Below are 27500 nucleotides of genomic sequence, written 5' to 3'. Positions count from 1 at the left end.
AAGTGGGCTGTACATGAATTTTATTGCGTTAACTGCCTTCCTGTAGGTTTATGCATTCTCTGTGTAAAAATGATAACATTCCTATGTGGGGAAAGCCCCGTTGCCGCATAACAAAGGAAATTGCTATCCACCATACACGGATCATTACTTAACGAGTTGTGCTGTATTTTGACCAACCCGCTAGGGCGAGTCAAAATGCAAACAACGAGTAGAAGTACTCTGCGATACTACACACCAAAACATCTAATCAACTGTTTGTTATCCAACGTTTTTTTGCACTAATTTTTTGACAAATGAATTGTAAACAACCGCGAACGGGTGACAGATTTGTGCAACGTCAGCAACTAAACTAGTCAAACCGGTTCTCTACTGCACAATACCTAAGTGTACTAATGCCTAACTGTACAATATCGTGGAATATTTGTATTCGCTCCCTGTGTTTTTTGTACAATAACTAATACAATTGGATAATAATATTATTTATTATAGTTTTGAGCAGCTTTGCATCAACTACGCCAATGAAAATCTACAACAGTTCTTTGTACAGCATATATTTAAACTGGAACAGGTCAGTATACAGTAACGATTCTCGAGAAAACAAATGAACGCGTCGCCCACGGGTGATGGAAACTTTTAGCTGAGATTCGTATCATTATTTAAACCTAAACCGACGACACAAGGTCATCTACCCAATGATATGTGACGTCTATCATCCGAACATGGAAAACCATGGACAGTTGACGTCACATTACATCACTTGAGAACATCCTAATGCATATCTTTTAGAGCTCTGAATGTAAAGAATGAATCATGAATAAAACTATTATCGAATTCTGCTTGTGAAATTCATGAAGACTTCTGCAGTTTTATAGGTTTTATTCGTTGAGGCTTTCAGGACCCATCACCCGATCTGCAGAAATCTTCATGTTATAATTCGCCTAAAGCAATTACTGTTAATTGCTATAATATTTAAATACACTCAGACAAAAGCAGTACAATTCTATACCAAACTGCTGTTCTCCGACAAGCCGGAAAAAAGTTACCATGACAACCACGTTTCCACGGCTGGGAGCGCCAAAATCGGACACAAATGGCCGAGTTTGTTATGTGTTTTCTGTCACGAAAATGACGTGCAAAATCTCAAGCGAAATGCAATGATTGATAGCTTTTTGTTCAGCTGAATGGAAGTTTTACATGACTGAGCGGAGTTCATATTCATAGATCTTCTTCAGAAGTGAACGCACTAATTTTCTTATGGAACAGTTCAGGATTTTTTGAAAATTCTTGAATTGAACTTGCTGAATAAAGGCTTGTCCAATTATGAGAAGTTCCAGAATTTATTGTTCTACTAAGTTGTCTTTAAAAACGATTTTAGGAAGAGTATAACAAAGAAGATATCAAGTGGCAGCACATTTCTTTTGTGGATAATCAACATGTTCTTGATTTACTGGCTCAGAAGCCCATGAACATCATCGCTCTCGTGGACGAAGAAAGCAGATTTCCAAAGGTAATCCACATCTTAAGCGAGATAAGGAGAAAGAGTAAATGGCAATAGAATTCCTACGAACTATTCAGATATCTCCAGAAGGTCAAGTAATTAGATGCAGGCGGATTTCAATAAGCCTCACAAAGTGTCCCCTTGCTTTTCTCTTCAACTTCAACATCACTCGTGTCTCGGAATACACACAATTAAGGACGGTGCCTACTAATTCAAAGGTATTTTTGCGTGGATTACTGAATATGCGGGAAAAGAAGATCTCAACAAGTGTTATTGAAATCCAAAAAGAAAATTGGGGATAACCACGCATTTTTCGAAGATAATTAATCAACAATATTTGTAAAAAGCTTTAAAATACTTCTTTTCCAAATTGAAGCTTAATTATCTCTGAAAAATGCGTGGTTACCCCCAATTTTCCTTTTGGATGCCAAGATCACTTTCTAAGTTCTGCTTTCTCTGTATAGTTTTGAACCGCGCAAAAATATCCCTGTATTAATAAGCACCATCCATAGGAAATCCGAGTATCTCGAGATGCGCAGAAGGTATCCGCAATAACAATAGTAGGCACCCTCCTTGATGTCACAAAGTGTCCCCCAAATGCTGCTCCCTCTGTAAAGATTACCAGCCGCTTTTACCCTAAGCAAAATATAACGCCGACCTTTGACCTTCCCTTATTGTTGGAATAAGTAGCAAAGGCGTAGATCTGGACAAAAGTGGAACACAGTGAAGCTAGTGCTTAACAAAACGTAGTCATATCGATATAGTGAATTACTAAGAAACATAGAAACTGTTACCTAGTCTTACTGGCTAGGAGAAATGCAGTCAGCAGTTAACATTCTTGCAGAACTGAGGTAATTCCGTGCTTTGCTTCTGCATAAAGGTCGGTACACACGAGAGAGCTTGCTCCCGCAGCACGCTCCTGCAACACGCTCCCGCAGCAAAGCTCCCTCGTCTGCACCTACGATTTCTAGCGAAAAAAATGTTGCGCAACAAACATTTTGCTCCCGAGTTTTGCTCCCTCATATCAATCTGGTTTGATATGAGGGAGCAAGCTCCAGGGGCAAATCTGTTGCACGAGTCTGTTTCAGGAGCAAGCTCCCTGGTGTGTACTGAAATTTGCTTGCCGTGACATGACGTGTCTCCAGTTAGCCAATCAAATTGGCTTATTTTTTTCATCCACAACAGTTCCCATGCCCCAATCGGGTTGTTTCATCATTCAGTTCCCTCGCCGTATCCTTCGTGTGGACTGGTTGGGGTACGTACCCGGGGGCGCGTTTCGGGAGCGTGTTTCAGGAGCAAGCTCCCTCGCATGTACCGGCCTTAATTATGATAAGCATCTGGATTTTTTTTATGTACATTATTAAAGGCCCACCTTCAACCGACAGGTTTTTCTACTGTTTGTATTTGTTAGGGAAACTCGCATTGCTTATCCTAGCGATCTGATTGGATGAATCTCAGCTTTTGCGGGGTTTTCATAGACGGAAATTTGTTCCACGGCACGCAATGCCCCTAGGGTGAATGTGGGCCTTTAAGAGGTAATCGCATAATTTTTTTCGAGACATCTGAAATAAATTAACCCGGGCAAATTTTTTTGTAAGACTTCAAATTGCACTTGTCCTACGTCGTCTTTGCAAAAGATAACGAGTGGTTATTTGTTCCAAATTGCACAAGGAAGATCAGGTGATTACCACTACAAAGTCGGGTTTGGGAGTATTTAATATTATGTTTGTGTTCTTTAGGGTACAGATTCAACGATGTTGCAGAAAATAAATACCCATCACAAGCGATCCAAACTATTTATTCCGCCCGTTAACACAATTTCTTCCGTTTTTGGTATCCGGCACTTTGCAGGCACTGTCTTCTACTGTTCCAGAGGTAGTGTAATAAAGTAGAGATGTTGCTTATTGCATTGGTTTTTGACTGGATTTGAAAATCCCAACCTAACCAATCACAGTAGGACAATCAAATGAACCAATTAGAGCAAGGAAAAGTGGCATTGAGGGCGCCAAGCGCGGGAAACGTATGCGAGCATGTATCAACTATTTTTTCTTTCATCTGATTGGCTGAATGAGTGGCAAAAGAGTTCTTAAGCCTGTCCTTCAAAGCGAGCACTATTGCATGCAGGGTTTTTTTTTTGTCATAAGATATCATTCGATAATACGTATTGCTGTTATCACACTAGTTTTGCATTGATACTTGCCCTGAAAGAGAGATCTAAGTGAGCTGGAAAAGGGTTTACAAAGCCGTGTTGCAACGGCGCTTGATAGTCATTGACAGTTTGAGAATCAATTACATAGCCAAACAGTTTAAACTGACGATAGTCGACAGAAAATGGCAAAGACAGTAGGGAGTTTTATAGATTCTAGGACGAGGACGAGAACGAGTACAAGATTTGGCTGTCCGTTTTTAGCGAAAATACTTAGAAATCTTATAACCCGGATGGCTAATCGCACTCTTTGTAGGCAGCACAGGTTGCTCAGTTATTCTTTTTGCTGGTAACCGAGACTTTTCCTAAACAACCAAAACTACTACCTTGTTGGTGACAGTGGTGACAGGTTTTGGCACGACGATATTTTTGTAAAACCTGGTACTAAAATCACGACCGTATCACGTTTTTCCCGCCAAAATGACGCTGGTATGCGCGCGCTCACTGTTGTTCTACGAGAAAATCTCGTACTCGTAGTAGTTCTCGTCCTAGAATCTAAAGCTGTCTATAATGTTATCAGCCCTCATCCTTTATCATGCGTGTGGTGAAAAGGAGGACGCTATCATAGCCTATAATGAAAATTTGAACATGTTAAATTATAGTTCATTAAATTGGAAAGATAGTATGTGGTAGTTATAGTGATAGTCAAACACGATCAGGGAGTATCATCAACTGAGATATGTCCAGAAATGCAAGTAATTACAAGCAACCCGTGTGACCATCATATGCACTAACTTTGCCGTTTTCCTCTGTTTTTAAAAATACAGGCTTCCTTGGCAAGAATCGCGATACCTTTAGTGCTGATCTCGTTGACTTAGTTGCAGAAAGCAAGTCAAAATTCCTGCTCGAACTGTTTTCCAAAGAGAGAGCAATGGTACAATGTATTTGAGTGTTTTGTTTTCAGTTGTAGACTTGCATTTTGATCAGGAGTTCATCAAGCGAGCCTCTATCTCTTATACTTGGCCTAGGAGTCAACTCTTTCCCAAGTAGATTTATTTATAGAACATCTCCCTTGGGAAATTAAGCACGCCCACTGTCGTAAAAGCCAATCAAAACAGAGCTATCTCGCCTCAAGGGAAATATGATACTTTTCGCGGGAAAACCCTGAGTGCTTCTTTTGATGGGCTTCTTGGTTGACTTGCAAAATTTCCGTCAACGGTTGTAGCAAAGGGAAGCTGGCTACTTTTGATCTTATGTGGTGATTAATTTCGCCCAATGTAAGGTTATCCAAGACAGTCTTGATTTCTGATCTCCACGCTTTGGGTTCCGGATTCCATATCCTTAATTCCAGATCCCTCCTTGGTAGAGTCCGGATTCTTGACGTGGCCAGATTCTACACTTAAGCGGGATTTCATATTCCTTAGGCTGGATTCCGGATTCCAAAGTCCAAGTATTCAGATCCTACATATAATTTTCGGTGAAACCGCTAAGAATTCAAGATTCTTAAAAAAAAAAGAGAGAGAAAATGAACAAATAAATAAAATAAGGGTAACCAGTGTTTAACCTTTTCTCGTGTTTCCCTTTTCTAAAATTCTAAAATTCATTGTCCCTTTCTTCCTTAAAGGTTTGGCAAGGGTGGAGCTCCCTTATAACTGAACTTTGATTTTAGCTTTCGTGACTTTTATTTTACATTTTAAGATTGGGATAGAGATTTCCTTTGAAGTTCAAGAATTGATTCTTGATATCTCCATCTTGGATGTACAGACATCACGTCATAATCAAATCGTTTCACACCAATCGTAACTTCTACTTCCAAGAAAGAACGACAATAAATTGACGTGATGAATTGCGAATTGGAGTTGTCTGGAGTATTCACAGTTGAAAATGAGGCAGAAATTTTAGCTAATGCCTATTTCGTTTGAAGTTGGAAGTTGATTTTGCGATGTGAACCTGAAAGCGTTGTCGACATCTTTTTGAAGGTGTTTGGTTCGACTAAAAACTGAGTTCTTCACTGTATCATGCAATAAGAACTCCCCCCCCCCCCACACAAAAAAAAAAAAAAAAAAAAAAAAAAAGGAAAGGAAAAAAGAAACCAAACAGACCAATGAACAAAATACAGGCGCGCTTAATTGTCTTTTAGCCTGGCACCTTGAGAGCAGAGCCTCTCTAAATCTCACCAGTGGGCCTGCAAGAGAGTCTCTGCTTAAATCGTGTCAAGTCTTTTAAGTCGCCGCAGGCAAAGTTTCTGGGGCAGGGGAGGCAGCTTGACCCAGTGGTTAGGGCGTTTGCCTTGCATGCAGTTGCGCTGGGTTCAAATCCCTTTCTTACCTGTGGTTTGGATTTGTTTCCGGTTGTCCCGGATTCAACTCTACCACGCTTTGTAAATAGTCAACTGGTATCGTCCTGCCAGTTTGGGGCTCTTAATAATGCTTCTGTTAAGTTTGATTTGTGTCTTCCAGATTGCTAAAAGTGGGGTGCCTGTAAACTAGCTTGATAGCTAAGTGCACTTCCACTATAAACAAAGCATTTACATTTTACATTTTTGAAGTCAGTCCGGTCAAACGGGTTTAGGCTGCGCGCGCATCATATTTTTGACAAGGCAAAGGTAAAAATCGAGCTTTCAGTATGAAAATCAATATGGCGTCTTGGAGTGCGATCGAGACTTGGCCTGGGTTTGATTAATCCTTTTCAAAAAAAAGTCGAAATGGAATTAGACATTCTTGAAAACTATGCTCTCTCTTTCCTCTACTGAACTTTAATGTATTCGTTTGACAGGGCGATGACACGAGGAAGCGTGCACCGACTCTGGGATTTCAGTTTAAGAAATCCCTTGATTTGTTAATGAGGACTTTAAACGCTTGCCACCCATTCTTCGTACGTTGCATTAAACCGAATGACTACAAGAAACCAATGGTAAGGGAGATGATGATTTTTGCTTTTTTTTTTTTTTTGCTGGGAGTTATTATCTTTGCTAAAGTTAAAGAGAAGGTATCAAGAAAGTGAACTAAATTCAGCGACTGGGTGCTGGCAAGCAAATCGAGCGAAACGTAAAAAAAATAACTGTTTAAAACAAGGAAGGAAAGTTTGAATAAAACAGCAAATTCAAAAAGAGGGGGGGGGGGTGGGGAAATTGAAGAAGATTAATATGGATCAAAGTAAAGTAACCATATTTAACGTCAGTAACTCGTAACAGTAATTCAACTGCCAAACCTGAGGTCGACGGTGCGCTCATTTGACTCCTCACCCTCCATCAGTGTTCCGTTAGTGCTGCGCACTAACCTACTGTGCCATCCCTGCATTTGGGTTTTATTTGCAAAATGTTAAGCCCAAAAGTTTTTCGAAAGTTTTTCTCTGTTGTTTGCAACGTTGGAAATTGTGGGTGCGTCACGAAGCGAGGCTTTCGGGCCAACATTTGATCATATGAAGAGAAACTAAAGACGTTGAATGGAAGCTGCCTTCGATTGTTTCGCACATTTGGGGTTGCTACTTCGGTTATCACATTCATATGCTATACATAGTTCCTTCCCATACTTTCCATGATAAAATTACGCCGAACAAACCTCAAATCACTCTAAAAAAGCGAAGGCAATAGTCAAGACTCAAGAAATCACACAGTCCTTCGATAAGAAAATCTTGTTTTTACCCGAAAGCCTCGTTTTCACGCGTTCTGAAACTAACACCGCTGAGACGTGGGCTCACCTGCAATGACAGCTATTGAATATTAACCATGAAAAGGCGTTGAACAACACACACATTGGATAGCCAAAAGCCCTAGTTTGTGTGAATGAATTGTAAGAGATTACATTTCTTCTCACTGTTGAACAACGACACGTATATTGGAATGTAAAAAGTGCTAATTAGGCCATAACATTCTATGTAAAATGTAGAATATTAAAGAAAAATAGTCTCCTTGAATCTTTTAGAGATTGCTATTTCGGTATTAAGTACTTCTTTCTTGGTTTATCTTTTAGAAATTATTGAAGATTCCCCCATACATTTCTTCTCCCTTTTTTGCTTGATAAGTCATTGCTGTTTGGGACTTACGTCCAGATTGTAGGGAGCGGTCTATGAACCGGGTTACAGAATAAGGTCTCCTAGACTGCTCTCTGTCCCTTCTGAGTTCGAACCTCTCGCTTTGGTCACGCAAGCGAGCCGAGTAGGGAATGGCGATAGAGCGAGCTGTTGGTCTTGCGTGACCAAATCGACTAACTCAGAAGGGACTGCGTGCAGTCTAAAGGTCTGCAAAATATCCCAGGGGCCCAACTTCTGCACACTACTGATGTTAAAGAAAAATATATTTTTTGTCTCAGAGATTTGATCGAGGCCTTTGTTGTCGACAATTACGCTACTCGGGGATGATGGAGACCATACGGTTTGTTTATCTACTTTCCTTTCTTTTCCTCTTATTTCAATTGTCCATTTAAACTTCCTTCAGGCTCTCTTTTCAAAGAGATTGTCCTTCAGGCTCTCGTTTCAAAGAGATTGAAAGTGCAAGTTAATGCGTGATGGTACTTTGACTCAACAAAGAGATTCAAAGCTCAAGGTTGCGTGGTGGTACTTTGTCCTACTCTAAAAATAAATTCAATCAACAAAGACCCAGCAAAGAGATTCGAAGCTCAAGGTTGCGTGATGGTAGTTTTTCCTAACTTTAAAATAAATTTTATCAACAAAGACTCAACAAAGAGATTCAAAGCGCAAGGATATGCGTGATAGTACTTTGTCTTTTTATCAACAAAGACTTAACACTTGAAATCGCTAAGGAAAGAAAAAGGGTTATTAACGGTTTGTCAGAATTTGTCAATTCAACAGTTTTAACACCTTCTTGGGGCGTTATTAATTTACCTATTATCTCTCACATTCGGATTATGCTGGGTAGTGTTTTTACTGCCCAACGTGTTTTTCTAGCGTCAAAAAACCTCTTTTTCTGTTATTCGAGTTTTCTCATTGTTTCTTTCCAAACTTCAAACTTGAGTACTTCAAACAAGGGAATTAGGATTTGCTTCAATAAAAAGAAACACTAAGTCAAAATTGCGGCTTTATTGAAATACGCTTTATGGAAAGTTTTCATAATCAAAGGTTTTTTTTTGTTTTGTTCAATATAGAATACGAAAGGCAGGTTACCCAATGCGTCATACCTTCAAGGAATTCATAGACCGTTATTACATGCTAAGCGAGGGCCTGGCGCGAAGTCAACTGGATTCCCAAGGCATGAAAAATGCTGCGATCAAAATCACCAAGAGTCTATTGGGAAATTCTGACTGGCAGATCGGAAAAACCAAAATATTTTTAAAGGTAGGTAATAAAGGGGTTTGCTTCTTCGTTCGGCTAGTACGTTTTGTCAAGAGATTTCTTTTTTCATTTGAGGCTGGTTAAGTAACTAACCGTACTTGACTGGATTTGAACGTAAACTTGGCCATACTTTGAACGTAGGTAAACTTTGAAGGAATATTCTCATTCAGAATTCGCCGAAACCGCTGAATATCAATGGCAATGACATTTAAACAGGATCCAACATCGTTATCCCTTAACATACCTCAATCGATTTTGTTTTACAATATCAGGAGCTCATCAAGCTCTAAGCACAGATTCAAAGGTTTGGTTTAGTGATAAGTGCCTCTATTTATTCATCGTGATAAAAATATGGTAACAAATTAATGCAGTGCGCACACAGCCACAAAAGAGAAGAGAAGAGCTAAGTTAAGTTAAGTTAAGTTAAGAGTTATCCTTCTTATCCAGCAGTCTCTGTTAATTAGGAACAGGGCTATCACTAGGACAGGTGGTGTCTCATTAATGTTGGTCCATTCGTTTTCTCTTGATTGGTAGGATCAACAGGACATTCTTCTAGAAGTAGAGCGAGAAAAATTGCTCACAAAGCGCGCCATCTTGATCCAGCGAGTTGTTCGTGGCTTCCTGGTTCGAAAGCAGTTCATCAATATGAAGCGCGGTTGTGTTGTCATTCAAAAGACCTGGAGAGGCTACCAAGAAAGGATGAAATACCAGAAGGTGAGTTATGTGAAAAAAACTGAAGTTACATAATATGTGCAATTATTTAACAATTATTCATCGAGCCTGACGTGAATGGCTTTAGTGTAATAACATAGGTGATTATTTGAAAAAAATATGCATTTTGCTCAAAACAATAGACCATTTTACAGTTGTAGCTAAGTTACCTGGCCTATGAGTGGAATCGAGGTTGCCGGTGATCCTGTTTTGATACAAACTTTTGTGCCTTTTTAATGTTTATGTAGACTAATTACGATTACAAAAACACAATAGACCAATTTCGATATATTAAAATTCAGTCGAAAACAAAAGGCATCATCGCAAGGCTCTGGGGAATAAACTCATACAAACCCGTATATTTATTCCCCAGAGCCTCGAGATGATATCTTTTGTTTTCGACTGAAATTTAATATATCGAAATTGGTCTATTCACATGATAACAGCAGTGAGGTCTGTATCAATACAAGGTCACCGGAAGCCTCGCAGCCATTCACAGGCTAGGTCACTGAGCAAATGTGCCAACCAGAGATCTGTTGGCGGTTGAAACAAAGGATTCTCTTGTTTTGTGGTTGGCAAAATTTAAATAACAAAAAAGAATTGTTTATAAACAGTGAAGTCTCCTATATAGTAAATAGAAAACCGTATGAACTCCCTCTTGCATTTATGGTCATTCGTGATGTTTTAAACGTTCACAAATATGCCTTTTTCGACATATTAAAATTCAGCTTGAAAGAGAGGTTCTGAGGACAAAGGGAAGTAGCTGATATGCAAATATTTTCACATTCATTCACACTTGTTCGTATTGTTTTTGTCCTCACTGCCTCACTATCAAGCTGAATATTTGATATTTGGAAAATGGCCTATTACACGAGCCATAATTAATCACTAATACACATTGTTCCAAAATGACGACCATTTTAGTATTCTTTTGTTCGCTTGCAAGTTAGCTCTTGTTGCTTCGTTCAAGGTAAAATATTCTTTTAAATTTTAAGTTTAAGAACGAGGCAAAAGGGGTTAATATTCAAGCAAAGAAGCGAACAGTATAATGGCGATCATTTTGGAATTAGGTGTATGAACTTGCGCTTATAACTTTTCGCAACCGAATTTTCACATGGCCCAAACAGTCTTTGTGAAGAAAGGTGGTCTAGTGGATGGGGGAAAGGATTAGTTTCCGAATAGAGGCATGTCTGAATTACATGCTCAGACCGTTAGACTGTCTTTAAAAAAAAAAAAAACAAGTTTAATTTCCAACACTCCTTCAAAAATTGTCATTATTCTAAAATAATGATAACCGTATATTGAAAGCCAGATGATATTGTATTATTATTACATGTATATCCCTCTTGTCTCGAAGACGACTTAACTTACTGTTTGCCTTTTAGATTCGGTTTGGTATTGCTCGACTCCAGTCCACTTACCGCGCCCGTGTTTTATCGTCAAAGTACATCATATTGCGAGAGAGAATGAAAATTTTCCAAGCCTACTGTCGTGGTTTTCTTGCGCGGCAAGAATACAAAACTCGCCTACAAAGCATAATTAAGATCCAGTCAGGGATTCGAATGGTGCTGGCTAAAAGAAGAACAGAAGAATTAAGAGCTGAGGTAGGAACCAAAAAAAAGATTTCTTCACCATGACTTCGTTTTGCGTAAATTTCAAAATCCTCTTTCCCCACCCAAAATAAGTAAATAAAATAAAGTCGTGAATGAATGAAGGAGGCAGTGCGCGCGGGCGTGCGCCCGTCCGTCCGTCCGTGCGAGATTTGGTGCGTGCGTTCGTGTGTGAGTGAGTGGACCTTCCCAACATTTCATTTTAAACTTGCCTCCATAACCTTGCTTCTCTTCGTTTTGTCTTCGTAAAAGAATACTGATCGTCACAATATCCGACTTCGGAAAATACCATAATACTCTTTGCTTGTCCCCCCAAATTTTGCATAAGCATTGTTTTTGTTTTTTCTAGGGACCATTGTAAGTCCCAAGAGAAACTGGAAACAATGCTTCGGAGTTTCATAAAACGTGCGCACGTCGGGATAAAAACAAAACAAAACATTTCTAATTCAAATTCTCGCAAGTATTTACCGAACAAAAAAGACAATTATATACTTGTTTTTACCCCGACGCGCAGACTCGTTTCTTGAAACTCCGATCTGGTTTATTGAACCACAGAGACTGAACAGAAAAAAAGTATTAGGGCTTTTATGTATTCAGTGTAATCGTATTATTATCATTTCCTTCTATATTTTTACACATGCATTCCTTGTTGTTACTTTAACAGAAAAAGAAACGCGAAGAAGCAGAAAAAATCAGAAAGCTTGAAGAGGAACGCTTGAAGAAGGCCATGGCGGCTGACGCGGCAAGAAAAGAGGCAGAAAGACTTCATAAGGTCAGTGATCAAGGAAATAACGTCACTGTTGCTCAAGGTCTGGGTCTTATTCCATTTTGAAACACGAAGGTGTTGCAAAAAAAATTGCAATGCCTAAGCACGTGCGGATCATGCATTTGTTAGTAAACCTTGGATACATACAAATGAATGAAGGGGCAAGTTTTTAAACAAACTGTGGTGCTGCGTGGATGGGGAAGTAGTATACAAAAATTTGGTTTATCAATGGAGTTGATGTTGTAAATTAGAATCTCTGTACGGTGGCCAATTTACATTATCAACTTCGTTGATAAACCAAATTCTTGGATACATACAGACGTTTGTGAAAATTTGTGAAACAAAAACGTACAATGGGCCTTAATCACACAGCGGCGATGTTGAGACCCGAGCGATGAAAAACTTTTGTTTTGTCCCACCGAAACTCGTTTCCAAACATTTCAACTCGAGGCTTGGGGTACGAAATCTGTTGTCTATGGCCAATATGGCCGCCGCACGAATAAGGCCCATAAATAAACGAGCTGAGTAATTAGATAACTAAATTAATAGATAGAGAAAGAGGGACAAAAAAAAAAAAAAAAAAAAAAAAACAAGCTGTGGGGTAGACCGGTTCTATAGGAGAATATGTAGGTAGGAATAGGAGAGTGGAATACATATTTCTGCACGATACTCTCTATAATGGATTATTTACAACTTACCACAAGAGTGAATTTTATAAGGGTGTTGTTACAAATTAGTCTATTTTTAGATTACCTGTTCCAGCGAAGATTAAGCCTTATTTACACTGGCAAGTTTTCTTTGACAAGTCCACTTGTCAAGGAAAACTTGCCGATTGTACACACTAGCAAGTTCTCCTTGAAACATTTTTCTTGACAAGTTTTCCTTGGTAATGTAAATGGAAAATATAGCAAGTTTTCCTTGACAAGTGCATTTTACAAGTAATTTACACCAGCAAATATCGTCCTTGACAAGTTTTTCCTTGACAAGTACCCTTGTTCAAAAACTAGCATGCCAGTTTTTGAACAAAAACACTTGTCAAGGAAAAAATTGTCGTATTTCTCCATTTACACTGCCAAGGAAAACTGGTCAAGGAAAAGTGTCAAGGAAAACTTGCTAGTGTAAATGGATCTTTATTTGTCACGTCCCTGCAAAAACGTGGCAGAAGTAGTCACCCGTGACATGTTGACAACAGTGACACCAGTGCTTGACAACAGTGTTTTTTCACATGATGTCTCACGCTTTTTTTTCCAGGAACGGATGGCAAAAATCGAGGAAGAAGAGAAGCAAGAACAAGAGCGAAAGAAACGAGAAGCGGAAAAGAAGAAACACGAGATTGAAGTGGCTGAGGCAATGGCCAAAAAACGGCGAGAAGAGGATGTTGACGACTCTAAAATGGTGAGTGGATCTCGATTTTTTTTTTTAGCATTAAAATGGCCACTGAATTGATGAACTTGGGAAGGAGGCAGTGCAGCCCAGTGGTTAAATTAAAGCGCCTGCCTTGAAATCCGAAGATCCGGGGTCAAGACTCCTTCTGACCACTGGTTGATTCCCTGGTTCAATTTCCTGGCTGCGCTTGTAAATAGGCAACTGGCTGGTTTGCCTCCAGTTGGGATTCTAAAAAAAGGTTGTTCTGTTCAATGCTCGGCGATATTAGCTACTCTAGCTACTCTAAAAGTCCGATACTTACTTTGCTTACTTACTTACTGGTGCCTAGGCACCGTAGGGTGGTGTCCCTGGCACCCCACAAGCGGTAAACACCCCAAAGCAGCCGCTTACCGGCAACATCACACAGGAACACGGTCCAGACAAAAGAAAATCGTGACCAGATACTTGCCTCCACGATCAAGTAGCGTCGGGACGGGATGGGTGGGGCTCAATGAATCCGGAACGATTCGCTAAAATGGCCTTCCAAGTTGAGCAAATATTGCGCGTCCGCGCACAAGGAAGCTCTTCTAAATTCCGGGTCGCCTCCAAAATAAAGGCCTAAGCCTTATATGCTGGAGATTAACCTTACTTAAATAACATTTTAGCCTCATGTAAATTATCAATAATGTGACAAAAAGAAAAGAAAAGAAAATTGCATTTTTTCTCTCTCTTGTTTTGTTTTCTCGAGTTGTCTCTAAACGCACCTAGAGGTCCCCCCTTAAAGAGTACATCTTTGATTTGATTTAACACCTCAAAACAGTCTGTCGTAATTATTAGTAATGTTAATGCACCTTATTCCAAAATGGCCGCCATTTTAATATTCTTTTTTTACCATGCGAATTGGCTCTCATGGCCTCGCTTTCAAACGTGAAATTCAAAAGAATATTTAACCTCGAACGAGGCCATAAGGGCCAATTTGCATGGAAACAAAAGAATACTAAATGGTGGCTATTTTGGAATAAGGTGTATAGGACTGAGTGGAGTCTAATTCGGTCTGTCATCACACGAGTGATTCCAAAATCGAACGACCCCACAGCCGGAGTCCGATTTGTTTATCAAGAGTATGATTACAGACCGAATCGGACGACGCAAAGTCCTATTGCCAATTAATCATAAAAATTACAATTTCCGAGAAAAGAAGAAGAGCCAAATTATGAAGGAAAGGTCTAATTTGCATTAAAAGGCTGACAAAGGAGTCGTAAATTGTTAAATGTCTCTCTGAAAGAAAGAAAGAAAGAAAGCCCCAAATTTGGAGTCTGTACACTGTTTCTATGGTGATTGAAACCAAGGTTGTGACTGGTTGATTTAAACTACATCTTTGAATGTGATTGATTGATTTAAACTACGACTTTGAATGTGATTGGTTTATTGAACTGTCCGATAACAATTTGGCAAGTGTATTAGTGGAAAATAGGAGTCTTTTAAACCAATCAAAATTGTAATGGTTAGACCATTCATCTGTCTAAAAAAGGTAAAATCTGATCTTCGCACTTCTACGAATTTTGCCACCTCAACTTTCAGTTTAAAATCTCATTTAACTTACCTGCAATCGTGATGCTGCGAATTTTTACTCCTGACATAGCGAAACATTAGCTATCTTGAACTGGTAATCCAAATGCACGTTATGAAAAGAATATAGAATTAAATTAATGCAGTTACATTACAGACATATTAGGCTTATGTTATCTATTAACAAGAACATTAAATTGACAATAGGCTCATTCTTTAAATAACATGCCCGGGTAGTTAAGAACTCACACCAGACCTAGTAGAGTTTTTGTAACTTCGTATAGTGTTTCCACAGACTAAAAGATTTACTATTAAAAATAATGTCCATGCTGTAGATCTGTCTTGACACTGAGAATCGTCGAATTCGCGGACTTCATTCTAGATCTGTTAGCCAGTGGTTGAAAGCCACTGTTACACGTTGAAACTTTTAAACCTGGTTTTTACTAGCGACGCATGCGCAAGCATAAGAAGCTTATGCAATTGAAAACGAACGTTGGCATAAGAATTAAAATCAACCACGGCATCCGCCATTTTGTTAAAATGCTAAGACGAGGGAATCTGGAACGAGTGCTTTTATCGGCCAGACGTAGCACATTTCCTTGTGCTCGTGCTGCGTTTCGCACGACGTAAGCGAACGCAAGCATAAACGTAAACACAAGGAAAAAGAAACAAATGATGCTTGTGACTGCGCTTGTGCTCATGCGAGCACTCGTTTTCACGATGAAACCTCGTTTTCACGATGAAAACCTCATCAACCTCGTTTTCACGATGAAAAAAGCGCACTTTAGCTTGTGTTCGTGCTTGCGTTGCTAGTGAAAACCAGGCCTTAGCTGAAACTTACGTGCAACGGCGCTGGGTCGAACAATTTTCAGCAGGCGCTGCACCGTCTACCATGGTCGGTTTCCTGAAACTTTTTAAAGACTTTTGTTGCAAGGAACGTTTCACGATGAAGGAGGACCGCTTTCTACTTCTGCAACGGTCGCAAAGATCGCAGTGGTCACGTTGAGAAAAACAAGAGTTTCACCTTGTAACACCACTTCGTGAAACTGGTCTCGCTCGGTCTTTTTACGCTAATCAGAAAAACGCGATCTAGTTCCTCAAATGAAGGATTATCCTTCATTGTCAGTTTCCTCCATGCAAAGTATTGTCTCCCATTTCGAGAACTTTGTCACAGGACTTGTCGTAGCAAATAAAAATTTAAAGTAAAAGCCGACCCTGGAGAGGATTTGAACCCGGAGCACACACTTTGAAGGAAGTGTTCTGATCCACTTAACCATTAAAGATCAACTGACTGGTGCGTGTGCCAATTATTTACCAAAACTGATTAGTATATATTGCTGAGAAATCAAGTCTAAGTCTTGACTTTAAAACGGCTATCTTTCTCTTGAAGTTTGGTAACATACATTTTGCACTGTGCAAGCTTGCTTTTTAGCGGGTGTCAACACGGCATTTGGAAGAAAAAATGCTGAAATAAATAATAATAATAAAAAAAAAAAGGCATCTTCGCAGTTGGTGATGTGGTAGTCTAGTGGTTAAGTGAAGGGGTTGTTAAGTAAATGTTCTCAGGTTCGAGTCCTGGGAGTCCAGACATTAGAGTTCGGCTTTTATGTTTTCATTTCGCATGATCACTATCAAGCTTTCTGTGTCCAAAATGAACGATAATACTTCACTTGGAGCAAATTAACAACTAAAACTAATCCTTCAATTGAGGAGGAAACTTGATTGAATGAGAAACTGCAACTTACCCGCCAAGGCCGTGGAAATAATATTGACTTGTTTTGCGGGAATCTGGTGACAACATTTCGAGACTTCTCGCGCACAAGTTTCCACCTTTTGTGTTACACGGTGCAACGCCTGCTGAAACTCGTGTAAATCGCAGCGCCGTTGTACATAAGTTTCAGCTGAAAGATTGAACGTGTAACAACGTTTTTACTTCTTATACGGAAAAAATAGTTTGACAGAGAGAAACTGGATATATCAACTAATAATAATTCCCATGTGGCCGAGCTGCCAGATACTCTGTGCCCTCTCATTTCCATATGATGGTGTTGATTTCGCAGTTTGGGTGTCTTTTAAAGCAAACAAACGCGTGCCTTTTTTCCCCATCTTTTCTTTTTCTTAATCAGTATTAAAGAAATATTTCTTCGTGTGGAAGCTGCACCCTCCACGCACGAACTTGGAGCGCAGCTTACGATCAGCTGGACTGTTGGTTTTTGCTCAGTGAAGACGAAAGCCGCAGTTCTCGATAAAATTGAAAAAAAGGATAACCTCGTGGAACATGGTTTAGAACTACTGTAGCTCGAACAAAGCGCACTTTCAGTGCCAGGTCGAGGTCGAGCGTTGGTAATCGAATACTTAAGCTCCTTAAGGTTCCATTTGTGTAAAGTGGTGTTTATGAGGGATTGCAGAGAAATTGGTCGCTATGTGAGATTAGTTGTAAATGGACTCTTGATGGACGCGATAAAGGTTACTGTCTTATCGCTAGGTGGAGTTGAGTCAAAAGGCCTCATTTTAAAGGCTTTGATGCACCATTAGATTTTTCTTAATGGTCTCACGAAATCTATCTCCACTTTAATCTACGTGACTTGCTTGTTATTAAACTTAGTTATACTAAAGGAAGAAGTGTGTCACGCATGTATTTTTAAGGAATGTTAAAATGACATTTCAGGGTATCATGTTTTGAGTTTTCGTCTTTAGTGAAATTTAATAGCATGTGAAGGCCATAGGGTCTTTATCGTGGGAGGCCCTTTGCGATGCCATACTCATTTATCTAGCAACTACAGGTTTTAAGGGCTTTAAAGCAAAGATGTATTTCCCCAGCCCTCCGTCGAGTCCTGAAAAACAAGTGGAATCCCCCGAATACATGGATATTGAGGGATTCGAGGGATTTTTTCAAGAAACAAATGAGCGGCGAATCGTCGAATTCGCCGACTTCATTCTCGATTCGGATGATTTTGATAAAGTTGACGGGAAAAAAGACAGCTTCGCCGGAGATAAGGCTGAGGTCTTGCAAGAAGATGGCGAAGATGACGAGTTATTGTTACTGCAGGAAATTTTAAACTTCAAGGGCCAAGATGAGGTACAAATGAACATGTCAAGCTTTAGTAGTTGACCATATTTTTCCTCAAGCGATTTCCGGGCACAAAAGCCACCTACAGCTGTTTCAGTCATAGCGAAATTGAGAGACGAGATGATTTACCTTGTTGTTTAATGAAGAAACTATTTGTTCATTAGAAGTCGAGGGTTTCTACTTCAACTAAAACGAAAATCAAAGGCTGTCTTTCTTTTTGTTATTTTCTCTTTATTTACATGTTTCGGTCGTATCCTCTTTGTTTCCGTTTATCCATTCTCCATTCTCACGTGATTAACAAACGGCCAAGATGAGGTACAAATGAACATGTCAAGCTTTAGTAGTTGACCATATTTTTCCTCATTTCCGGACGCAAAAGCCACTTACAGCTGTTTCAGTCATAGCAAAATTGAGAGACAAGTTGATTTGTCTTGTTGTTGTTTTTTGTTTTATGAAGAATCTACTTCTTTATTTTTGTTATTTGCTCTTTATTTTGGTCGTATCCTCTTTGTTTCCGTTTATCCATTCTCGCGTGACTTCACAAACTGCATGCTTTGCTCGGCGCAACCTATGATCTTCGTTTCTTCTAAATATCTTACACTTTTTTAAAATTGCATATCTTGGTTCCATACGCAACAAAAACTTAGCGTGTCAAATCCACTGTATCGTCTATTACTACAGACGATAAATGTGTTTATTGCGTATTGTGACAGATGCGAACAAATCGTTCTCCTAAGAAGCACGTGAAATTGTTCTTTTGCGCCTAAACCAAACTAATATAGTTTCGTGATTGTATCAATAACGAGTGTGGTTTTTACCATCCGTCTGTAATTGGCTCAACTTATGAAGCTAATCTTACTTTCTTGCGATCTTCCGAATTACATGCCACAGAAGATATAACTTAAATGCCATTGTCTTTTTCATTGGAAAACAAACACAGACGCCATATTGTTTAGCGGTTTTTCCTCGCTTTATTGTTATGAACAGTTCCATGGCATTGATATAATAAGGGAAATGGTAAGTTCTAAAGCCACTGAGTCAAGAAAATGAAGGTTTTTTTTTTCTACCTTGACAATCGCGTATTTGAAAAGAAATCCGAGCCGCCTCGAAGCTTTCGACTTTCCGATTGGTAGTTGAAGTCACGATATCTCACTTATGGAGAGGTGTAGCGTCGCGGTTGCGGCAAACGGCCAACGCGAGACTGAAATTAGTGTTTTGCCAAGAGTCAAAGAAAGTTATTTGATTTTAGCTCATTTATTGCGTGTTATCTTCAGATATCAAACACTTTCTCAAAAGACGCAGACAGGTTGGAATGAATGAGAATTGTCACGCCGTTATGAAAAGCAGCCTAGCGTTTGACGCTTGCTGTTTCACGTTCAAACGATGCTAATCTCTTATTGTACCATAGGATATATGCCTTTCACTGTACAAGATGTTTGTTACTTGCACCTACAGTCTTAAATGGCCTATCCGCCGTGGGTCTCCTGTGGCGCTCGGCGGTGGAGCATCTCATCTAGTAATCGGAAGGTCGTAGGTTTGACTCATGAACAGGAGCACTCGGATTTCTTCCGAGTATTTCCGAGTCACAATGGTCTCGCTCCCACGGGTCTCCTATCAGTGGTAAAGCATCCGAACTAGTAATCACAAGGTCGTAGGTTCGACTCCTGTGAAGGACACTCGGATTTTTCTTCCGAGAAACCCCGAGTATTCGTTCGAGTTTTCTCAAAATTCATTCGGGTATTTTCGATTATTTTACTGGAGTATTTCCAAGTATTCATCCACTTCATGACAACATAGCGAGAATGCCTTTTTTCGGCAATTTTAGTCAGCAGTATAGCAGGATCAATCAATCAATTTATTATAGTCATATGTAGGGTAAGGTATCCGAACTGGAGGCTCATGTATGAAACGTATGACAGTTGAAATCAATAAAAAGAAAAGAAGATAACAAATATACACAATAATTAATAAATCAGGAATATAAACTATAGGAATCATATCGGCAAAACGTATCTATTTAGGACGTAAAATAAGATAAAAGCTTTAAGTAACACCAAACCCGCGTCATACTTTTTCGTTACTGATAAACTGTACAAATCCTAATGGGTAAAAAAATATATATATTTATACCAATTAAGTCCGCAGTATAAGCTAAATACCAAAGCAATACAATAATTACATTTACAGCTAGCCTTAAAATCTATAAATGTTTTCAATTTCTTACGAACGTCACTCAGCTTGGACGTTGCTTGACATATGATGGAAGCTATTCCATAAATGAGGCCTTATATGTAAATGAGTTTTGGTTATATCGATTAGTGTAACATGATTGGGCGAGATTGTGTTCAATGTTCCTTAGGTTGTAATGTAGTTGACGGAGTTCCAATAAATTTGAAATGTAAACTGGTCCATTTTCTTTTGGACATTTCAAACCGAGAATGAGTGACTGATAGTACCGCCTATGTTCCATTGATTGCGTGTTTAAAGTAGACAATATAGAATCATAATCTAAGCTGTTAGCGTAATTGAAGAGGGCTTTTGAGGCATAATACTTAGCAGATTCAAGTTTATTGTTCAGATTTTTGTTAGTCCGTAACAGAAATGGGGTACAATATTCAAAGTGCGGCGATATATAAGCTTTGTACAACATAAGTGAGATGTCCGCAGGCACCAGCTTTTTAAGTCATCTCAGAGCTCCAGACTGGCATAGACTTTCTTTAAAACAGCTGATAGGTGTCTTTAAAGGACAGCGTATTGTCGATATGAACACCAAAAATCTTCGTATATCAACTTATGTCGATAGCTGAGTCGCCAATATAATATACCGGTTCTTGAAGGGTGTTGACGGCAGAAGATGTGACGTGTTTTTATGTGGATGGGTTTTGTTTACTTGCACTGTTTGTTTCTTTTTGCTTTTACTTAGGTGGATGAAATGTTCGGTTTTCTGCCAGAGGAGAAGACACCAGCAGTCAATTCTGCTCCTACTGCGTTCAAGGTGAGTTTTCTGGTTACCAAGACGGGTACGAGACCAAAATCGAAGCGTTCCCACTGTTAAATTTCGTCTTCCTCTACTAACTATGGTAAAATAAAGCATTTTAAAGATTGAGCACATGCAGCTGAGATGCGTCAAATTTTATGTTGGAGGTGATGCCTTTTTCCTTAAAAGATCTGCTTTTTCACATAGGCTGTTTAACACAACGCCTGCAGTGCCATGTTAGCCAATAGCCTTTGCAGCTAGTGATCACGTGTTTAATTTTTGTGTAGCAACCTAGCGTTCCATCATTCTTTGGATAAACAAAAGATGAGTCTAACTGCGGAAAATCGAAAAAAATGCAGTGTTTGAGACCCAGAATTTGAAGCTCATAGATCTTCTTTGTGTTGTCTGCTTTTTTGTCTGTTAGACGGTCTGTCTATCTCTCTTTAGTGTACTTATCTATGTCTGTCTGCCTGTCGGTCGGTGTTTGTCTGTCTGTTTCACTGCTAAGATTACCACAATTTGAGCCTGCCCATATCTTAATACACTATCTTGCATAATGAGTGGTCAGATTTTCGTGCCTTATGTTTGCTTTTAAATCAGGATTTGGAGCCTGCACCAGATGTGGAATTTAACGCAGAGGAGACCTCTGTAGTAACCAGGGCGCCGGAGGTGAAAATTTGTTGTTGTTGTCTTTAGTATCACTTTTTTACGTTTTTTTTTCCCCTAAACTTGTCTACTCTGTGCCTAAGTTATCTTCAGCCTCGTCGTCATTACAAGTTCATACCCAAAATATGAGTGAGATCCAATGGGATGGTATGCGATAGGATACTCAAGGGTTGGGAACTTGTCGCACGTATTCTCCTTCGCAGCCGTTGTTGACGTCCCCCCCCCCCCCCCCCACCAAAAAAAAAAACAAAAAACGGCTGCGAAGCATACTAGGTCGCACTGGGTTGGACACATAGAATTGTATCGTGAGAGCCTTGTAATTTTCTTTTGTCAAACTCTCCCAATCGTCGGTTGACCTCCTTTCTTCCCTTTGGGTCGGCTGAGATCAGTTTGGTCAAGGGATTCTTTTGGTTATGAGGCCTTTGTTCAGTGCATGAAACTTACAGTAAATTAATCACGGACAGTCACTGAAATCATTTTGACATCCGATTTTCACAAAATTATGTCGTCTTGAACACTTGCTTGTGCTCTAAAATTTTCTGGAAATTCGGTTGATAATAAAAAAGCATTTGGTGTCCAAAGCAAATACCTTCTGAGAGTTGAGACAACTCGAGTGTTTTTGTTATTGTTTCGTTTTCGTTTTGTGCACCATCGGAAACAATGTGTATGTTGTTCGAGGCACTGTATTGATAAACGTCTTCTCCGTTTTCAGCCGGAAGAAGATGTGTCGCAATTCAGGTTTTCCAAGTTTGCAGCCACTTATTTTCAAGGAGGCGCTACGCCCGCGTATCTCAGGCGACCGCTTAAGCAGTCACTTTTACCGCTGACCAGCGAAGCAGACAGCATGGTAAGCTGAAAGTAGAGTGTTTTTGCTCACGTGACCAGCAGCCATATTTGCATACTAAAGGAAAAGGAAGAATTTTCATAGAAATAGAGTTGAATTACCAAAAGAATATTTCACTAATCCATCATGGCCGCCGTGACGTCATGTGAAAACAGTCTGTTACGAGATTAGATTTCTTGTTAACTTTCCGCCATCTTCTTATAATAATAATAATAATAATAATAATAATAATAATAATAATAATAATAATAATAATAATAATAATAAGAAGAAGAAGAAGAAGAAGAAGAAGAAGAAGAAGAATACATTTATATAGCACCTTTTCTACAAGATTCAAAGGCGCTGCTTACAGCTATAAAACTACAAAATGAATAAAATTTACAGACGTATTGCAAGTCAAAAGCTCGAACAAAAGGAATGTTTAAAGTTTAAGGTTAAGAATGTCTACAGTACAACTTGATTCAAATGCCGCTGTTTTGGATGTTCTGGCCTCAATAGGCTTCCAAAAAAAGTATTATTAGACAGCCCAATGCAGTTCCAAAATCCAAAATAGTGGCTCTTGAAAAATCATTCAAACAGAAGAAATCAAGCAAGAATCATTTTTGGAATTATCTTATTCTATTATTGCAGTAGTTCAATATTTTATTGTATTTTCTCGAAATTAGGAGAAAAAGTAGTCCGACAATTTAAAGTAAATTTAGTAAATATTGGACTGTTATTCGATGGTGTTTTCATAGGAAATTGTTAACTAAATGCCAAATACTAGTGCATTTTATTTAGAATCTGTATTATTCTTCATATGGACTTAAAGTATGTAACGTTCGTTTTACGTCGTAGTGGGAGCTCAAACAAGCGACGTTTTTTGAGCAACATTGGTCTCCCCAGATTTTTAAACTGTTGGGTCTACTGGCTCAAAAATACTTTGCACTATTGATCTGATCGTGTCACGAGAAGTTAAAATGGAAAACAGCAACTTCCGGTTGCCCTCGTCAGCTTAAAAACTCCTCACATTTTAATAAGCTTCCTAGTAAATGGCGCGCACGCGGAGGACGATGAGTAAGAAGGTATGGTAACCCATCTGTGCGATAAAATTTGGTTTTGGTCACCGTACGACCGTCCACCCCTCTTCGCATGCCAATGTGACCAGTATCACGTGACCATATCACGGGCTCAATTTTAGAGCTCAGCGAGGTCAACTTCCGGGACCTCCGCTTTTAGGCTTGACTAAATCTACATATTAAATGTGAGCCTGCTTAGTGGGCAGTTCTGTTGTTGCGGAACGCTAGAGATGAACCGTAAGCTACGCAGGGTAAGTAAATAGGTAGGTTGCAGTGTCAACGAAAGTGTCCGCGGAAGCTAATTTTCTAACATGTTGTTATCATTATTAATTTCTTTCAGGCCGCTCTCGCTGTTTGGATTACAATCTTGAGATTTATGGGGGACTTGCCAGACCCAAAATTGATCATCTCACAACCGGACATGAGGGTAAAAATAAAACACCATCAACAACAAAAACAAAGTGTCACACTAGTGTACCGCACAGCCGTTCTTCGTGTCGTCACGCAACGCTCCTCTCAACAAAAGCAGCGTTGCGTGATAGCATAAAGAATGGCTGCTTGAAAGATTTATGTCACACAGACGATATCTTATCAAAGTGACTCCTCATTACTTCTGCAAATAGAGTGTAGTTTGCAGTGTAGCCTGATTTAAAAACTTGTTTGCGATTGGCAACTCTCTCCATAATCATTTTGTCTGCACGGACCACAGGGCTAAGGGAATTATGGGTATGCTCTTTAGGTATGTTTTAAAGTCTTCATTTGCTCAAGTACCCATGTTTTGACAACTAGATCACGGAAGGTCGTGGGTTCGAATCCCATCTGGGGCTCGGATTTTTCCGAGTTCCCAGACAGTTAATTGTGAAAATACATTGTTCGTAGTTGCCCATGTTTTATTTTAGGATGTTTGATTCCTAGTAAAGTTAAGTTTTCTTTAGCGGTACAGCGCGCACCCGGTTTTCAAGTCAGTAGGTGAAAGATTCTCTGAAGTGATACGCCATCCTTGCTAATCTCATATGTTCCAGATACAGCGTGATTTTTCTTTCTTTTTTTTTTTTTTTTCCATAAACAGGACAATTCCATGATGAGCAAAATATACGACACCCTTGGAAGGAAATATAAAGAGAAGGGGAACGAAGGAATGCAAGATTTCGGGGTGTGTATAATTTTGTTTTATTACTTGGTTATAAAATGCACCATATCATTTGCATTACGTAACAGCTTGATTTTCTTTAAAGACAAAAAAAGCTTTTCTACCTGACCGAAATAAACCAATTTCGCAATCACAAGTCGGGCCGACACTCCGAGAGAAACCACCATGTCAATCAAAACGTATGTGAGTAGGTAATGCGCATAAGTACTTAAAAAATTAAAGCGTTGAAAAAGGAGTGGATACTAAAGGGACAACGGAAAGAACTGTTGAAGAAAAATTACACGTTTTACACAATTTACACGGTACAATTTATCGGCCCGACAAAACTAGCCGGCAAATCATACCGTGTAAACCGGCATTAAGGCGATAAAGAATTGTATGCTATAAATGCAAGTAATTACCTCCTGTCAACAGGGTCCGAAATTAACTTTTTTATATGGGCGCCAACTGGCGACTAGATAAACATTTTCAGTCGCCAGATGGCAAATTGTGGTCGCCAAAATTTTCGCCTGGAAATGCACGTTTTGAACTTCTTAATGAATACCAGAAAGCAACGACCGCGAAGTCTTGTGTATGTGTCAAGCATTATTTTTGGCTTTCGAAAGCGGACATTTTGGAGAGAAAATGTATCCCACCTCGAATGTAATAAAGAAATCCATGTGCCCCTTAGTTGTCGAAAATTTCAGCCATGGGAACACCAGTCACGTTCTGTCGCAAATAAGCTGCCATTGTTACCGTGCTACATTCCTCGTACCAGTCCCTTGAATCTCTCTACTGAGTCGTTGGTTTTTCGCCCGCAATACGCATTTTATGAGGAACCGCAAAAAAACGTGGCAGGTTGCGACTTATGGAGGTAGTTAACTGAAACACTCCTTTCACTTTTATTTCAAAAACATCGGCAGGAGAAAAAGTCGACACCTGTTGGCAAACGGCTCTGAACTTAATGGTCGCCCACTGGCGACCACTTGTGAAATTCTGGTCGGCAGTACTAACTTTTTATACGCATTGGCGACCAGGAAGGCGCAATTTCGGACTCGATGAAGGCTGTGTTATTTTACAATAGGGAGCTTAAGCACGCGCGTTTTTGGGACGCGGACGGCAACCGAAAGTGTGGTGTTTTCTCTTTTAACCTGTTTTCACACAACCACATTTACTTGCGATAATTAGTGTAAAAATTTGGGAGACACCACTGCCCTGGCACGCGAAATTTTCTCTTCCGTTGGACGTCCGCGACTTAAAAACGCGCGTGATTAAGCTCTCTGATGTTAGCTCCTGACTACCACTGCTCTATTTTTAAACAATATGAGTGTTTTGACGACTTGTTTTTCCAATGTTTCAGGGCTCCAGTAATTCCATGAATAGAGAAAAGAGAGAAACCTTACGAAAGAAAATTGTGTCGTTAACTTTGAAAAAGAAATCGAAAATTACAAAGGTAGGCCATCTTCTTCTTCTTTCGTTTTTTGTTTTTTTTCTTTTTTTTTTTTTCGCCATCGAAGTGGAAGCCTTTTTATTATTAAAGAGAACCCTCAGTTCTGCCCTATCGATGAAGCATCGGATTACCTTGAGCTTGAATCCCGAACGAACCAACATCTCTGGGCTTAAACAAGAAAGAGGGAGTGTAGGGGCGTTTACCAGGTTTTGTTAATTTCAAAGGTGCTATTTTTAGGTGGGAAGTCAGAAGATTCCCGCGAGACGTCGGCGACTATTTGAGCATTAGGGAGCTTTAGCAACGAGACGGAGGACGGCAACGAGAACATCATCTCAAAATATAAATTAACGTAATTGTATAAAATCACTTCTTGACTATTTCAACTTTTTAATGTGACAAGGGTGTGGTAGTTCCTCAAAAATGACACTGGTGGAAACGGCGCTTCATTAAGGTGATTTAGGAGAGAAAATGGAAATTTATCCTCTCGTGCCGACGTTCTTCATGAAATCTCAAGTTTGGCTTTTTCACGTCGGGTTTGCTGACGACGGCAAAGAAATGGACAAAAGTGAAAAACGCACGTGCAGGGCGTGCAAAGCTATCGTTTTTGCCCACTAAATATGCAAATTTGTTCCTTTCTCGTTGCCGTCGCCGATATCGTTGCTTAAGCTCCGTAATTCTCTATTTTCGAATTCCCCATAATACACTTTGTTTGCCCCCCAAATGAACTATTGTTTTCAAATGCTCTAGGGGACACTGCATATTCCCGAGAGCATTTGAAAACAATATTTTATGAAAAATTTGGGGGGCAAACAAAGTGTATTATGGGGAATCCGAAAATAGAGAATACATGTAGCTTTGCACGCTTTGCACGCTTTGCACGCTTTGCACGTGCATTTTTCATTTTTATCCATTTCGTTGCGGTCGTCTGCAAAACAACAACGTGAAATAGCCCGCAGATTTGAGGTTCTATGGAGGACGCCAGCACTGGAGAGAAGGGATTTCATTTTCTCCCCTAAATTAAACGCCGCTCATAACTGTGGTAGTCGTGAAGTGATTGCAATCACGCGAATTTACGTTTTTTAGATGACGTTCTCGTTGTCGTTCCCGTCGTCGTTTCTAAAGCTCCCTCCTAGTTCACACAAACGTATCTGGCATTGTGCATTGCCGGCTGTTGGATATTTAGTTTGGCTTTCGGAGACTTATTCTTCATCCAGCAAGCCATTAGATTCACAACAAATTGTAGAATCTATCATGCTGTCCACGTTTTAGGGCAAGATATATAATGATTTTCTTTGCTTCTGGAACTCTTTGTTCCACTCCGTTCTTCTGACATTGCAAACGTTTCGGGGAAC

The 27500-nt window shown here is 39.6% G+C and overlaps 1 protein-coding gene across 1 annotated transcript in view; it reads left to right on the top strand.

Annotated features, from left to right (window-relative positions):
- Nucleotides 1–27500, top strand: part of LOC137983804 (unconventional myosin-VIIa-like) — an 82831-nt gene that overhangs the window by 28647 nt on the left and 26684 nt on the right. The window contains exons 14-30 of the mRNA XM_068830973.1: nt 490–568; nt 1376–1507; nt 3238–3373; nt 4472–4578; nt 6420–6557; nt 7955–8016; nt 8747–8936; nt 9468–9647; nt 11030–11248; nt 11919–12026; nt 13272–13415; nt 20948–21019; nt 21602–21670; nt 22380–22514; nt 23910–23996; nt 24639–24722; nt 26059–26151. Of these exons, the coding sequence (XP_068687074.1) occupies nt 490–568; nt 1376–1507; nt 3238–3373; nt 4472–4578; nt 6420–6557; nt 7955–8016; nt 8747–8936; nt 9468–9647; nt 11030–11248; nt 11919–12026; nt 13272–13415; nt 20948–21019; nt 21602–21670; nt 22380–22514; nt 23910–23996; nt 24639–24722; nt 26059–26151 (2035 nt within the window). The remainder of the gene's footprint in view (nt 1–489; nt 569–1375; nt 1508–3237; nt 3374–4471; nt 4579–6419; nt 6558–7954; nt 8017–8746; nt 8937–9467; nt 9648–11029; nt 11249–11918; nt 12027–13271; nt 13416–20947; nt 21020–21601; nt 21671–22379; nt 22515–23909; nt 23997–24638; nt 24723–26058; nt 26152–27500) is intronic.

The sequence above is a fragment of the Montipora foliosa genome, chromosome 13 (genome assembly GCF_036669935.1).
Source record: "Montipora foliosa isolate CH-2021 chromosome 13, ASM3666993v2, whole genome shotgun sequence".
Classification (NCBI taxonomy): domain Eukaryota; kingdom Metazoa; phylum Cnidaria; class Anthozoa; order Scleractinia; family Acroporidae; genus Montipora; species Montipora foliosa.
Note: the sequence above shows the minus strand (reverse complement) of the source record. Positions and strands in the feature narration are given on the sequence as shown.